This window comes from Thunnus thynnus, chromosome 1 (assembly GCF_963924715.1).
Source record: "Thunnus thynnus chromosome 1, fThuThy2.1, whole genome shotgun sequence".
Lineage (NCBI taxonomy): Eukaryota > Metazoa > Chordata > Actinopteri > Scombriformes > Scombridae > Thunnus > Thunnus thynnus.
Window position 1 is genome coordinate 17,406,583 of NC_089517.1, and position 17,026 is coordinate 17,423,608.

At 39.6% G+C, this 17,026-nt stretch overlaps 1 protein-coding gene across 4 annotated transcripts in view; it reads right to left on the reverse strand.

The window, feature by feature from the left end:
- Window positions 1-17,026, reverse strand: part of fam189a1 (family with sequence similarity 189 member A1) — a 93,501-nt gene that overhangs the window by 9,786 nt on the left and 66,689 nt on the right. For 3 of the 4 annotated variants that reach the window (XM_067587694.1, XM_067587674.1, XM_067587666.1), the window contains 2 exons: window positions 7,370-7,480; window positions 4,521-4,685 (listed from right to left, as the gene is read on the reverse strand). In XM_067587694.1, the coding sequence (XP_067443795.1) occupies window positions 4,521-4,685; window positions 7,370-7,468 (264 nt within the window). In that variant the 5' untranslated portion in view covers window positions 7,469-7,480. The remainder of the gene's footprint in view (window positions 1-4,520; window positions 4,686-7,369; window positions 7,481-17,026) is intronic. The other variant, XM_067587683.1, reaches the window with a different exon arrangement.

The following is a 17,026-nucleotide window of genomic DNA, read 5'->3' on the forward strand; positions in this document are numbered from 1 at the left end:
GATAATACTGTTATCACAATTATTATTATCATCACAGTGTAAGACTGTGAAAGGTAGAAGGGAGTAGGACAGAAGCAGATAGGAATAAGAAATTGAATGTGTGGCAGAGAGTTTGACTTTGAGATGTTTTAAGTTAAATGCCTCGCAGCAAAACAAGAAGAAATAAAACAGGTGAATTCTACTGTGCATGAAAAATTAAAACAGTACTGAATAGAGCAGCTGCATTAAACACAACACTATGAATATAACAATATCATTACTCAGTGTCATATTTTAAAGACAAGAACATGTACCCATGAACAGACTTCCAGCACTGGAATTTAAAAAAATGGATTACATGTTTTTCTGTGGACATTGGCCCATAAATGAAGCTCCCTAGTCACCACACAAACTGTTTTCCAGCCTGCCGCACAGATTTTTCACCAGATACATAACACATGATTATCTGTGACATTAAAAAAAACACTTGTGTTAGGCTTTTGATAATCTGCAGAGAGAACAGTTGTCTCCTCCACTGAGTTGCTTACTGCCGAGGTGCAGGTGCCTTGACTTTTTAAGGAAGGTTCAGGTTAAATGCTTTTAGCAGATCCCATGGCTCACTTGAAGTAAGTGATGTAAAATGGATGAAGTTGGCGACTGAGATGTTCAGAGCTGCCAGCCTTGCAACATGTTTGATATCCAGTAACTAGTTGCCAAAGATCAAGTCTGTGTCAACTGGAAGTAAAGCAGAAATCATACCAGTTGGAATCAGTGAAGCTTAAGTTGTGTAGCGTATAGAATACAACCAATACGTATTTACCTTGGAAGCTAACAGTTTTGGGACATGTTTTATATTGGAGGAAAGTCTGGAGGAATTGTGGACAGAGTCACAAGTCAAGTCAATTTGACATTTCAAATATAGATGGTCACAGCCAGTCACTAATAGAAAGGAGACTGTGACTGCAGTTCAGCAAGATGATACCGAGTTTATGTGGTTATAAAGTTTTAATGTTTGTCATTTTTGTTAGCTTGTTTAGCCCTTTGGACCTTGCAGAGTCCTTCTTAATCAGTTCTTCACATAGCTGTTGTTTCTCAAATCGTATGGTTATTCACTGAACACAAACTACACACAGAAGTCCTCTCGCTGACTCCCTAAAGTACCATGAGATCAGAGCAGCAAAGGACAGCACCCTGTTTTCATCAAGTCAACATTTGTTGATAGCTGCAGCACAGGTAATTCCCTGATAGCCTCAGTGCAGGTAATTCACTAACCTCTTCCCTCTTTGGCATCCCCAAGCAGCTTCTTACAGCATCTGACAGAAAACCCAGGTCTTCCCTCAGGAAGCTCTATAGCAGTTTCAGGGAGGTCAGTCCAGTCTGTTGGCAAAGCCCTTCAGAGATTTTCAAACCTCCAATGACAGGAAGTAGCAGATGTTGTAGCTCTGTGTTGCCACTTCTCATAAAGCACTGAATGCACCAACTTCACAGCAAAGGTAAAGCCTCAGACCTCAGGCCTGCAGACCATAAACAGTTTTGTCATAGCATATGCAAATGTTATCATCTGTTTTTACTGCCCGGTGCTGGAAAGCTTCTGCTCTGCTGTCTACAGGTGAATCACACTCTGTCTACCTCAGATGGACAGGCGAAGGACACCAACTCAGCCAGTGGTGCCCAAATACGTGTTTTTCCTCTGGATTTCTGCTTAAAAGCCATCAAGGAAGGCTAATACTCCCTCAAAAGTTGAGACCCATCCCTTTAAACTCAGGTAAAGCTCAATCAGGCTTAGACACACAAGCCAATCTCAGAAACTTGTGCCAACAAAGACCAACTGATGGATCTCCTCACATCAACTATGTCTTCTCTTAAAAATTACCTTTGAACATGCTGTAAGACTACGGCTGACGACATACTGACATGCATGTATGTTTTGTGCCTGAGCAAGAAGAGATATAGTAATAAGTAAGTAGTGTGCCTTTGCAAAAAGACGAGGAAAATATACTAGTTGAACATTTAAATACCATCATTGTGAATCTGATTACATATTGTCATATGCTGTGAATACAAATTGAGAATATGTCTAAGAATATACCCGTATTGCGCAGTAATTGGCCAGAACTTCTCTCTCAAACTCTCTTTTTCCATTAGTTACATAACTATTTCTGGCACTTTTCTTGTGAGCAACCAAGTACAGCGCTATCAATGCCCTAAAGGAAAGAATGTCTGAAAATGTTCCCTGTTATTCCCATATTTAAACAATTATCATGTCTCCCCCCTCTCTATGATGGCCAGCTTTCACTCTGCCTTCAAGTGTGGCCATTTGGAACGAACTACTTATTTTCTAGCATAACCCAGCCCTTGCTGATTCAGCTTACTCAATTGGCAGAGCAGCTGCTGATAAGGGACAACCAGAGAAAACGGTGCCAAACACGCTACAAAAACTACAGGCAGCTGTCGAACACACTTGACTCAATGGTACCTAACAGTCAATTGACACGTTGGGCCCTGAGACTAGCCTCTTGCAGCGAAAACAAAGTCTATAGCAAGGCAGTTATTAAGGGGTTTGTCCAATGTGCATCCTTGCAGGGAGTGATCAAAGCCTAGATGCTAAACATCAACTCTGTACATAGTCTGTATACACATTATAAATCCAGAAAATATGCATGCAGACAGGTAACTGTCAATCATTCATTGTGTTGAACAGCTTTGACTAAGCTCTCTCTTACCTGAGATAAAGCTGAGATTAGTCAAACTAACCTGTATGCAACAGTATCCTTCTTACTGGCTACATTTGAGCTTACTTTTGTTAAGCTAATGCATTTCTATGATTTCCCTTGTGACCTCAATGTACATAATGACATAATAAATCCTGCCAGGCAAAGAAATGCAACAAATTGAGAAATTGTTTAACATGCCTGCTCACCAGATATTTAACCTCTAGAAGATAACTTGCCCCCAGCCAATTAGGTTAGTGAATTACACAGCAAGGTTACACACCCACCCCTCTTGCAGGAATTACAAATTATCTTAATACTCCCTCCCACTGATGATTTACAGCCTCGGGCAGAGTAACAAAAAGAACAACGGGATGGAAATCAAATATGTCTGCAAAGAGTGAATGACACATATCAGTGGTGATGTGGATTGCTTCTATAAAAGCCAAACTTCTACATGTAGAAGATATGCTGCTGAGAGATGAGTGCATTAAGAACAACAGGTGATCTACTACTTAATCTCCCTGCTGTTGTAATTCAGTACTCCCAATATACTGTGTATTTCAGTACCAGAGGAACTATACTGTATGTCAGCTGCATCATGAGTTCATTAGGACCAGCGACAGTCTAGCCATCTGAAATGGCCGAGGACTCTGGGGAACAGGGTTTGACAGCTTCCTCTTAGACATAACTCAACACATCTGACTAATTTGGCACTTCATAAAGGTTTATTGCACCAATTCCCATATCTCTTTTAATGAGTTATGATCACAATGACAAATGTGCTTGATCTTTCCTCTTTTCATAAGCATGCTTCATCCTACGAAGTCTTTTATTTGGTTATCAATGTTTTATAATCAACCAGGGAAATAAAAATGAATGGATATGATTGTCGTTATCCAATAAAGGCACAGTAGCGCATACTGTATATCATTCCTGCAGACACCCGCAGTCAAGATAATCTAACAAGATCATGCGCTCACAAAGTACAGCCAACCCAGGCTAGATACACACTGCATACTAAGAGGTCTGCCTCTTGGGGAAAGACAAATGCTGTTGCCATTCTCCACTTCCTGCCCAATCAATCTGAGACTGAACATTTACATTGTTTTGCATTTTACATCATTTGACTGTTCCCACATGGAATATGTTACACAACGAGGGAGGAAACTTGGAGACATTTCACTGATGATTTTAACAATTAAAATACAATTATTTATGCAAAACTATAGTGACAGTTATTCAAGTGATTGCTATCATGTTAAAGCTCTATTTTTAGATTCAAGTCTAGACCACAAAAAATTAATAAGTATGTAAGTAAATAAATAGATACACAAACCCATTTATTGATTTCTGAAGTTGTATCTCAGTCTGGCCACACAAATGTATTTCAAACGGTCACTCGCAACAGTGACATCACAGCGTGCGGTTAAAGCAAGTCATGATGGCAGTGTGAAACATGGCTGCATAAATAAACATCTACCATTCATGATGGGTGTAATAGAGAACTTTGAACAGCCACAATGAGGAAACCAAGAGGATATATCTCCATTGCTTTCTTTAAACTGGGAAAAACACACCACCAGTTAATGTAAATATGGTACTCCACCACAGCTACTGGTGCAGACAGGATAGATCCCTAAATACAAATACAACGTGATCAGTTGCAAATAACAGTATTAACAGTCAATTCTGAAAACTATTTGAGGAATTTATCCAATTTACCTGCAGTCTGAACAAAATCTAACTTATTGAGAATGTTTTTCCTATGTGAAAACACAAAAACTCCCAGCAGCGACATTTTACAAATACACTCTCACTCCCACCCACCTTGAGACGGAGGCGTATGGTATTGCAGTCCCTCAGAGGATTCAGTTTCAGTGTCTCTCCCAGGTTGTTGCAACTCGAACTCTGTTTCTGTAGCTCGCAGCATACACACACTCCATCGCTGTCAAACTTGAGCTGGGGGGGAAGAGGGGAGAACACACATCCACACTCATGCATGCACGCCACATACACAATAACAAACACACACACATGCATACACACACACAAACACACACACAAGGACACATGCACAGATCAGACCCGGGCTTGGTGTTCTGATGTATTTTATCTGTAAAAGTATTGTGGTGGAGGATATATTTACTTCTGGAAGTAGAGCCAATGTGTAGTAAGAAAAACATATTAGATAAAGAATATAATATATATTGTGACATATTGTTATTGAGAAAGGCGGTTGCACATGATCAAAAGTGTACAACAAAAGAGAGGCTATGAGATATGAGGAGCTACCCAGGGAGGGATGGAGGTAGAGTATACCTCTGCTATGTGTCCCAGATTGAAAGAAAGCAGGACATGAACCCAACAAGTATGGGTTAATTACATTGGGGAGAGGAGATGAGGAATGTTAATATTTCAGTCACGACTGGGGGAGGGTCTCTGAGGATCCACATAAAGCAGTGAAGTTGGTCTACTCGGCTGGTCCCACGTGCATAAGGAGGAGCATTGCCTCTTATGTGGAAGTGGTGAGGTTAGTGGGTTGGGTGCTGGTTGAATCACAAGGGGCTTCTTCAGTCATGAAAACGATAGGAACCCTTGGCACTATAAATTCGGCTTAAAAAATCAGCTTAGCATCTCATTATGAAAACATGAAGACTGAGTATTCTGTGTCCAACTATTCCTGATCACCAGCTGCAAGGAGGAAGACTTAATAAACTTATTTTGAAGTGTGCTGTATCCTGCTCTTTTTCCCATGTTGAAAACACCAGAGCATCTGTCTGGTATCAACCACTTGTATAAAAAACAAAACACTAAAGTGGAACTCTAATGATTTCATGTATAAATGAGAAGTACTACTCAAGCTGTTAAAACAGTTGTGTAATGTCGTCTGTGGCACTAAAGGAGCTTTATCGTGTTTGAAAAATAACTCTATTGATGTCATCAGGGTTATCTCCGCTTTGGCTTGGAGACTGAAAATTTGTAACAGAAAGCCTGTGTTTCAAATGGGGGGCATGGAGTTTGAAGTACATACACATTTACAAGGGAAGGGATTGTTTAAAATCCAACTGAAACTACATTTAATCATCCCTCTTTGAAGTCAAAAACAATGTCAACATGTTTTTCAAATGTATTGTTTATAGTTTTGTATTATTAGAATGAAGAAAAATATCATAAATGCTCCTTTTTCTCTCAGTAGCTTGTTTGATTGACATTAGCTGGTAGGCTACCAGTGTTACCACGAATCGGACTATGGATGTATAAAGAGAACTGGATACAGCATCGAAGGCGGGGCCCCATTCATTTTTATGAAAGTTACTCAGGGGCACATGAAGCCAAAAAAGTTTGACTTCTGCTGCATAGCTTCCGCATTTATGGAGCCCATAGAGCAAGCTCACTTGTGACTTCCGCCAGCCAAGACAGCTACTTTTAGCCCTCTAGCTAACTTCAATGGGGAAAAAACAAATCAGTTATGTGGCTCTTCTAGACTTTCCAAATATTATCAGACCGAATGGATCAAATTCTGATAGTGAAATGAATCATTTTGCAGGGGTTGTGACACTCAAAAAAATGTATCTGTTGTTTCACAGACATCTTTTTCAAAATGTAAGTCTATGGGAAAAAGTATATTTGGGCCCATTTGTTTGGTTGCTTGATCAACAAGCTAAGGTGCAGGACAAGACGTGTTCATGTTTGTAAGTTAGATAAGAAGGAGAATTTAGCAGGAAAGCTAGTGTGGGTTGTTGTTCTGAGATAAGACAAAGTTGAGACAAAATTCATTGTAAACTGAGCCTCAAAATACTTGCTGGTACCACCGACCACTATTCAAAGACTGAAAAGCTGCTTAGTGGTACAATGTGGGGGTTAGGGTTTGGTTCAACTTTATGTAAATGTTTCGCACAGGAACAACCTAGCAATAACCAATAGCACGGAAGCACATAGTTGTTTTCTACTCCACTCAAGTATTTGGAAATACTTTAAAGTTAAGTCTGTGGTGTGATCAAACACTGAATTTAGGATCTCTTGGCCTCTGCTGCTTTAATTTTGAACTCTTAAAATCTTTTGAGTCGCACAACTTTATGGAAGTTCAACACAAAATTGCTGGAGTAGTCTTTTAAAGTTGTTTATCTGTACTTTAGCTATCTTTGATTTTGGCAAGGCTGGATGTGATAATCACAAGGTATTAGTCACAAACAGACAAACAGTTTGTTTCATGTTTGGTGCTGACTCAATTCTACAGCATGTCCAGAACAGAAGTGTTACTTGTCAGCCTGCCACATGCTGACATTCATGTTTTTAAATATGGACGTGTTGTCACATGCAGACAACAATAAACACATGCCTATTACTCATAGTAGACATAGTAGTCAGTGTTGCAGCAATATAATAACTACATTGAGAGGACATTCTGTGTTATTCTACTGATAGTGTAAAACTAAATAAATAAGCACATTTTCATGAATTTTGTCACTGCCGTGGAGTTAGTGGCCCAATCAAATGTCCACAGTAAGCACTATGCACTGATTAAGTCCAGAAACTTTCTAGATAATGGCCATCTGCATAATTTCTTCCACTAACAGACAGATTTGAACTCAATACTTTGATTGCCAGATTAAATGACTTGTTAAGATGGCCGTCTTCTTGTTTTTAAGGAAGGGTTAAGGTCCATGTGGTCTCACCAGCTGACAGTCCTCTAGTGAGTTGACCAGCTGAGCATTCTGGCAGGAGAGGATGGAGCCCGCCAGGTTGAGCATCACACAAACTGCTGACAGCAGCATGAAGAATGTGATCTGTGAAAGAGAAAGAGGTAAGAGAGAGAAATGGAGAAAAAAAAGAGATAAACATAATGTCAAAGTGTTGTTTGAATCACTAACACTGATTCAACGCTTACATCTTTCTGGTACTGTGTTTCAAAGATGCTGTGTTACCAGAGGCACAGCCCACTTTGCTAATCAGTTGTCACTCACAATGATTTTCAACAGATCACCAAAGAGGAATTTCGCACTGATGTCAAGAGAAATCAATAACCTGTTTCAGTCTACTGGAGTCTGAATGCAAGAGGAATCATAACCACAGAAAAGCTTTTTACCCAATGACATAAAAAAAAACATAAAAACATTTAAAAAAAATCGACCCACAGTGAACTTTTTCTGTATTTCTCAATATCTGAACAGTTCTGCAGCAGCTAATGTCTTTCAGTCAGTATAAAACAGACACACACAGTCTCAGCAGAGCTAATATTTCTCCATACTTCAAATTGATAGAGCTGGCAGTTTAGCTCTCTGGTGTGGTCTAATGTACTTTGACTCCAAACATTCCCTTGGCCCCTCTTTATCTCAAGGTGAAAGGCTTCTTTTTATTTCTTAGCTGACAGCCCCGTGGATATAAATCCCGTTAGCAGAAATATGGCTTCCATTTCTGGTACTTAAAATTACAGGTCAGGCGTAACAGAAAGAGTTTTAAAATGGACAGCAGACAACCAGCCTTCACTGTCCAGTAAATTGGAAACCAGGCACCAGTGTTGTGTATCAGAACTGACTTGGTCCTCTACAACTCTTGCTTTTATGGAAACACGACTGCAGCACAGATATTTCAGATTTCACAAGCTCATAATTGACCGATTTAATTAAAAACTACACTAACAGATGTTTTTCAAAGTTAACCTTTACAAAAACAAGAACAGGGTTGGTGGAGGACATAAAGAGCACTACAGCAGGAGGAGTTTGAGGGATATAAAGGTTGTTGAGAGCACACATACACAGATGGAGAGGAGGAGAGAGTGGCAAGGGGGCGGAGTAGGGAAGGAACCGGAGGTGGCATGTAATAAACAGATGGAGCGATAAGTTTAAGTGCTTTTCACCGTGGCAGAAAATTGAAAGATTGAGAGGCTGATGGAGCGAGCTTGAGGAGCGTCTGTTTGGATGGCAAATAAGAAAATTTGAAAAACAGAAGATTTAAAGAAAATGCAGGAAAGAAGGACTAAAAAGAACGAGACAATCATTAATAGAAAGTGACAGAGACATGCAGACGTGGAGACAGACTGAACAAGATTCTGCAGTCCCATGGTACATTGGTGGTGATGATGTGTAGATCTCATCAATTAGCATTTAATCTGAATGTGATATCAGCTGTCTGGTTCCCTGGTTAGAATGCAATCAAGCCTCCAGAAACAGCACTATAGGCTGTGCTGTGATCTGGTGGAGTGGCCACAGTTGAAATTGCTGGTCATGACTCACTTTGGCCCAGAGAGACCTTTTTTTATCATATACAACCATAATAAAATGTACTGAGCCTAAGCAATAAGGACCAATATATAGTTAAAAAGGCACTGAAAACCAGATCAACATATTCATTACTATCAGCGTTTTCTTTGCAGTCGTTCGGCACAGCTGCTGGAGAAACACTGATGTACTCATGTAATATGGGTGCAAAAATGCGACAAAGGAAAAGAGAGTGTGCTGTCCACACACTGATATTTGTGAGCTCCCAAGCTTTTATTGAAATGTTTCAACCTGCAAGGTGTTCAGCAAGCAAACTTTCATGTGAACAAGGAACAAGCTTTATATAGAGACAAAAAATGATATATGATTTGTTTCTGGTTCACAGAATGTTTGCCAAGAAGAAGACCTTGCAAGTCAAAATGCTGCAATGAAAAACGTTAAGTCTGCGGACAGCCTCTCCTTCTCTTTTGCTGCTGCTTTTTGTCCTGCATCTGTACCCAACTAGGGTTGCATGTGCACACTATCCACCTTTTTTGCAAAAATGCAACAGCTTGAAGACCTTTTAAGAATATGCAGCCAGTGAGCAATCTTCCAATCACAATCTCAACAAAAGATGTGCCCATTTAAATTTCTAAGAAGTGTTCTTCTTCATTATGTATTGGTGTTATGTATTTCAGCTGCTGAGAACAGGTCATGGACAGGACATCATTGAGATTTGTGAAAATCAGAAGGCATGAAATGTCACTAATGCAAGGCTGAATATTCTTCAAAACATGTTTTTACTGCAGACAATGATTTATTTCTTACTGAGTGCACTTCACGATGAAAATCAGTTTGGTATTGCAGAAGAAGAATACCATTGGTTCCATACTATTCAGAGAGAGACGTTCATGAGATGCATCTGATTACTAAGTGATAGTCAACATTTTCAGAATGCTCATCTGCAGGATGTTAACAACAAGCATAAAGCATCTTCATTAGTTCACATGAGTGCAGGATCATTTAACTTGAATGATGCTATGACAACACCCATCATGGTAAGGATATTGTAATGCACAAACTAGTGACAGTTAAAGTTCCTTCCCCAACACAAAGACCATAGGTTGTATTTTAATGACACCTCTCCAGGTTTGCCTTGTTCCCAGTTGAGCCAGTTCAATATACGATGCTCTGTCTCAAACAATAACCAGCTGCAATTCTGACAGGGGGAGAAAACAATCGCTCTAAATGAAAGCTCTGATGACTGCTGAAGTGCGCTGCCATTATATCATGCTGCTGCAAAAGGATATTTAACTTTTTTGTTGTGTGCATTTGCATAACTCTTATAGAAATCTGTGTCAGATCTTACAATTACTGTACCCTTTACCGTAACCTACAGCTACAATAAAAAGCACACAACCATGAAACCACAAAGCTGATGCTCCAACCTTATTTGTTCTGAATCACTACTCAGCTAGGACACATCGACCAAAATATGTTTTTATACAATAATGGTTAAAGTCCCATAATGAATCCTTTTGATATCCAAACAAACAGTCCTCTCCAGGCCTGTGTGTCCAGAGTGTCGCCTGTGTGTCACCTGCGCTTTCTGTCTGCTGAGCGGATTGTCATGCCTGGCCCCACACCGATGCCTTTTCATTACCATGTAGGATCACATAGCACGATTCAGCAGTGAGTCATTAATTACTGCTGCGCTGCCCTCTCCATGTCAGAGAGAAAAGCACACACACACACACACACACTCACAAAAAAGCCATGCACATGCCACTCGGTCCTTTTGGTAGATTTACGCTGCATGTCATCATCACATCGTTTAGCACTCTCTGCAGAGGACAATACACCACAATACAATCACCATTCATCTCCATGATGCACACTCATAGATTACAATTTAAGACCCGAGGTTCAGGTGTATCATTGTTACTCTCCATAACTGTCACTGAGGTGAAAATCATTTGGCTTTAGCTTTGCCATTTCCTATCATCCGGCTGCAGCATTTCTTCAATCTGCACTGAACAAAAATGATTTTGTGTTTTGGATTGGTCATATGTGTAAATAAATCAAAATGGTGGCACAAAACTTGTAAGAGTTATGGCCTTGTGTGCAGATATTAGGGGTGTGCCCGAATACAAATATGTTATTGTACAAAGCACAAAGAGTGAGTTTTATACGAATATTTGTTCCATATAAATATCTAAAAAATGATTTGTTGGGGGTATTCCCCAGAGATAAAGCTCAGCTACTGACACAAGTAAAGTGCTCCCAAGGGATTCTCCATAACCTGTTGTTCCCCTTCTCCTTTCCACAAAGTGAGGTTGTAAAAAATAGGCATTGATGAAAAGTGTAAAACAATAATTGCCTTGAAGTTCCTCCCTACACATTACACGATGTGCTGTCTCTGTGTTACGGGTGTATAAATAGGTAGAGGTCTGTCTGCATTGAAGCGATGAGTAACGTTTTAGCTCAGTAATCAGCACAGTCATCTATGATCTGGGAGACTCCAGTTCAAGACCCAATGTGGGGTCCTCCTTCGTAAGGTAGTTTATTCATGAACACTTATTGTAACACTATAATTTTCTAAAATTAAAAGTGTCATACAAACAAAAACAGGATTTTTAAGCCTCTTTCCACTTTTATTCGAATACAAATACAGATACAAATAATTTTGCTGCCTCAACAAATACAGATACAAATACTGAGATCTCTGCACATTCCTAGCAGATATACAGTGGTTTGGAGGGCTGCATCTATAAAGAAATAATAGTGTGGAGTGTGGATTTAAAATAAAAAAAGACAATGTCAATTCAATGTCAATTTACATAAACTGTAAGCATTTACAGCTCACAGCCAATTAATGTGTCTAAACAAACACATCACAGGTCTCAGGCAAAAATAGATGCTTTCCCGTAATTCAAACACATCTGCATCTTTATTTACAAAAGCTAACCCCATCTGTCAGCGCTGTCACCAAAAAAAAACAAAAAAAAACAAGCTCATTCATCACCTTTGTTTATTTGAAGAGTCGTAGATAAGATAAGAATCTCAGAAGGGAGACTGGACTGACACAAATAGTAATATGCTACCATTGTTTCAGTATAAGCCAATTAATAAAAAATACAAAGAAATTTAATAGAAATAAGAGCAGAGGAAACTGGGAGGACATATATCATCGACTGACAATTTCAGCAGTATTTTAAGCAACGTATAAGTATTTTTTTACTTGCACAGAAGTGTTGTGAAGATGTATCGTAAGTTAGAACAAGACTTATATACATTTCACTTATATATACATCTAGAATATGCAGACTAGACAATGTGCATTACTGGCTTTACAAGTTATCAAATACTTCAGCCGGAGGCATCATATCTGAAGCAAAAGTGACAATGTGCAAGTAGTGAGTGAAATGTCTGCTTTTACTGTTACAAAGATAATATGGATGAAAGCACCTAGTGTAGTGTATGTGCAGAAACAAGTGCCCGAGACATTTATTCATGCACTGAAATGCAAATGCACAAAAAAGTATGAGCACACACATGACAGAGATGGGCAGATAACATTTGCATATATTGTTTCTTGTGGAATTATTACACAATCATTTTCAAACTCTTATTGAAATACGGATGTGTAAAAATAACCATGTGCATAATAACATTTGTTATGACACAGACTTGTGATATGGTCTATATGCTTCTTATTTTGTGTTCACTAGAAGCAAGATGCTTCCACGTCCAAGGTTCCCTGTGAACCTAGTTTCAGGCAGCTAATGTTAGTATAGCTAAATAACTACAGTACCAGGTAGGAACAAAGTCTGCTCACCACTTGCCTTATAGGACCACATTTCAACAGCAGTAGAGCTTGTTAAAGTGGTTTAACAATGAGACATGGACTCATTGAGTGTGAGGTCCCAAGTAGTAAACACTGACTCCACAACATAAATGAAAAATTCAAATAAGCATCATAAAAAAGACAAAATAATCTATAGCTGGGTTTTAACCCCTTTTGAAGGTGTCTCATTGCAAAATAACTAAAGATTGGGCAGTTTTTCATCCGCTGGGAATTTTAAAAAGGAGAAAAAACAATTTAGCATCCTCTGACTGCAGCACAAATTAGTATTTAGTCTGCAGCAGCACTGCGACAAGACTATTTATTTTCAATTATCCCTGAGCCACGAGAGACGCAAGCAATGTTGTTATGTTTTTGCTGCTGCTCAGCATATCACACACACTCTGATTTGGTCCCCCTCTGATACTATATATCAATCCTCAGGCCCCTGCAGAGCTAAAAACATCTGTATCCAAGACACTTCGAAGACAACAAAGGATCATAGTCGAAGAGGAACCAATGATATTAAGTATTACAATATGGATATACTGAAGCTTCCAAATCTGTTACATGCTCGGGATACTAAAAATGTTAAAATACATACAACTTGAGGGTTAAGCAACAATCAACAAAGAAAACAATGGGTTTCTCCTGGCGGCTGTCCTTTTGCCTTTACAAACACACAAGAGAAAGCAAATCCAGGGCTGCAACAGCTGTTTGTCATTGGTTCCCACTGATAACTGAGTTAACTTTCTACCTTTCCGCCTTGCTACCTCCCCCCGCTGAGTGCCGTGGTGTATATTTATGTACCCGTGAGTGTGTGTGTGTGTGTGTGTGTGTGTGTGAGAGAGAGAGAGAGAGAGTGTGTTCAGACCTCATCATCAGGATCACTTGTGATAGGAGTTTGAGTGACCCTGAGTTCAGTGCTGGTCCAAATAAACAGAGAAGGTGTTGATACTAACTCTCGGCAGCAGAACCCAGGGGACATCACACTAAACCAGACGTATAACGACTTCCACAGAGCCCTTAATCCTGCTGGGGAATAGCTTCATCTCAGGAGCATACATCGCTTTAAAACCTAATTTATGTCCTGATATGTGTTCAGGGATACCTGGACACACAGGGTGCATCCCAAGTCTCTTAAATTGCATCCATGTTTCCCTCACTTGCGTCTTTTCCTTGCGTCTTAGTCCCTCCCACCGTGGATGCAAGGAGAGACGCAAGGAAACCAAGCGAGGAGAGAGGAAACGAGGACATTTGTTTTAAGAGACATGAGACATCCTCTCCTCTGAAGCGTCATGTGAAGCAACATCCGTTTCTGATGACGGGAGTTTGTGTCTGTACACATGTGCACTGTGCTAATACTAATAAAGGTTCACAGTTATCACCGCTATAGCAGCTGTTTCCTCTCTGCAGCCTGTTACCTGTTTAACAAACACCTAAATAAAAACCTGCATTCTGCATTTATACTGTGTCCTGCTCAGACGCGCAGGAAACATTTCTACTTGCAGAATGCGTTTACTATTTATTGATTATTTGCATCTGTATTTTTTGATAACCCTGATAGTGAATTCGTCATTCAATAACCCAGAATATGATCAGGGTGTCTTCTGAACACTGGAAAATATGTATTTGGCTAAATGTTTCAGGACAAATTATGTAACTCATATCAAACCCGACACTCAGGAATTTTCAGCCTCACATGTGACTGAATGGAAATGACGATAAATGATGTAAAATATGAATGTGTTTAATTGTTATTATGGATAAAATTAAAGTCAGGAAGAGTCTATCTGTCAGCAAGAAACAGTTTAATGGATGAAATAACATCATGAAAAAAAAAAATCTTTCTTATAAATGAAGAAAGTTGTTTATGGTTCTTTTGTTGATCAGACCGACAATTAGTAGATTTTTAACTATATGATGAATCAGAAAATAAATAAACATAAAACTTGGGAATGATACACTTAAATTTAATCTGTAATCTGTCTCCACTTCAGTATGAAACTGCAGTGATGTATCAGATCAGTCTGATCAGCTGCAGCGTCCAATCAATAACTGATATCTAATAAGGGGGCGTGTCGGCCGGTAAAAGACTTCCATGAAGGTCGCTCTCGTGTTTCCTCGCTCCTCGCTCCTCAGAGATCCCTCCTCGCTCCTCACTCCTCAGAGATCCCTCCTCGCTCCTCAGAGCAGAATAGGAGACTTGGGACGCCTGTCAAAATGGTGCATCAGGAACAACTTCCGGTTCAGGCGAGGAGTGAGGAGACATAAATTAAGAGACTTGAGATGTACCCACATTCTACATTTTCTACATTTGAGGGAACCACCCTAAACCTACAAAAACACTGACGGGAAGATTAAATTCACAAGGAGGTTGCATTTTGGGAGCATCTTGCTTCGTTAAGTTGATATATTTTCCCTTAAACAGGACACTGGGTTTATGGAGGGCGTGATAAAGTCATGTTTTCATAATAGGTTGTGAAAAGGAACATAATGGCATCACACAGGCAGTAAGTTAAGACGTGATGTTTCGTTGTAGACTTTTGTCAGACATAAGATACAATAAGACTTTATCATAGAGATCATAGAATTAAATTAGCACTAAAGTTGTTTTTGATTTTCCTGCTGGCTATATCTAATTGCTGTAGTCAGATAAGAACACCAGATGTGTTTTGGGAATTTTTTTTTCTGTTGACCGGGAGAGAAAAAAAAAAAAACAACACCTCTTGACTTGACTGCAGGCTTTGATGTGCAGTCATGTTGACAGCATGTCAGACTGCATCTCCACAGGATATGATGGATTAGTTCCTGTGGTTAGAGACATCATGTGGAAGTTGCAGTCCAACACCTTTTATTGGCAGATGAGACCTGAAACATGGGCATCGAGAGTACTAAACTACGACGTACATGTATTCTTAAATTTAACCTTTTGGCTTTTTAATCATGTTTATTTAGACTCCAACCTCCAAACACCCACATGAGATAAATAGGTAATCAGACAGGCAGTACAAGGGCGTGCAAGGGAAACAAGCTGTAAAGAGGCAGAGGGGTTCATTTCTGTGCCAGTGCTCACACGTATTGATTAAATCAGACCATGAAAGACAGTATTCACCCCAAGGGTCAGTAGCTGATTAACCTCCACTTCTCAACATTTTAATCAACCACTGACCTCTAAAGAGCTAAAACAAGGAGGCTCTGACTTCTCAGCTCCCCCCTGGGCTCTTGGTGGGGGGCTGCTGTATGAGACGGGCCTGTAATGAACCTGGTCCCAGCAGACAGTCACACCAGACAGGACTACAGCAGGAACTTTGTAAAAGATGCTGCTTGCTATTGTAAACACACTGTTAGAACTTGCTTAAAAGGGAGAAAATAGGAATGACGGAAAATGCTAGGCACTAAAAATCACAGGGTTAAAATTTTACCCACTTTGGGTCAATGTAGCACCAACACAATACTGGTTTAATGTTACCCAGAAAGCCACTCAAGATATTGGGTTGTTTTGACCAAGTTTTAGTGCTATTTTGTATTTATTGTTGGTATATTTACCCAAACTAAAGTTTGTTATAATCTACTCGACTCTTTTTAAATTTACATGTCACAGTTTGTTATTGATTGTTAATAACTTGTGTATCTTTTTAATGTCATATGCACATCATTTTGTACAAGAAATGAAGCATTGCATTCGTTCATGCAGGACACAAAAGTCTTACGCCCTAGTTGTAATCAGCTGACATCCTGCTGATTGAATCAGTGTTTCAAATCAGTCACACACCAATCACAGCCATTCTCTCGACAAGGCGGTCCATTTAAATATGACTCCTTCCTACACTGATCCCTGAACACCAGTGCTGCCACACTACGCTGCTGCTGGCAAAGCTTTGCCTCCACCACCCCAGCCTCCACCTATTTGGTTATGGTTCTTAACATGGCACAAAGTAGTCTGGAATTCAAATCTTGCTCGGGCCCGCTCTTGTATCCCCAGGGGGGGTTTCTACATTGCGCTCCCTGGTTAAGCTTAGAATGCTGCTTGTCTTATCCAGGGAGCATCTTAGAGCAGAGCCATCAGTGCCAAACTAAACTGCATTTCCATTTGTTGCAATAAATGGTTTAATCTAAGACGAGAGTGTTCCTGACTGAAACAATACATTTTTGACAGTTTTTAGCTAAAGCTTGTTGTTTGTAACACTGGGTCAAATAACAGATTGCTACTGGGTAATTTTAACCCAGTGATTTAGTGTGTAGCAAGAAGATCAGTTTAGTTAAGTTTGTAAAAGATATGTGGCATTAAT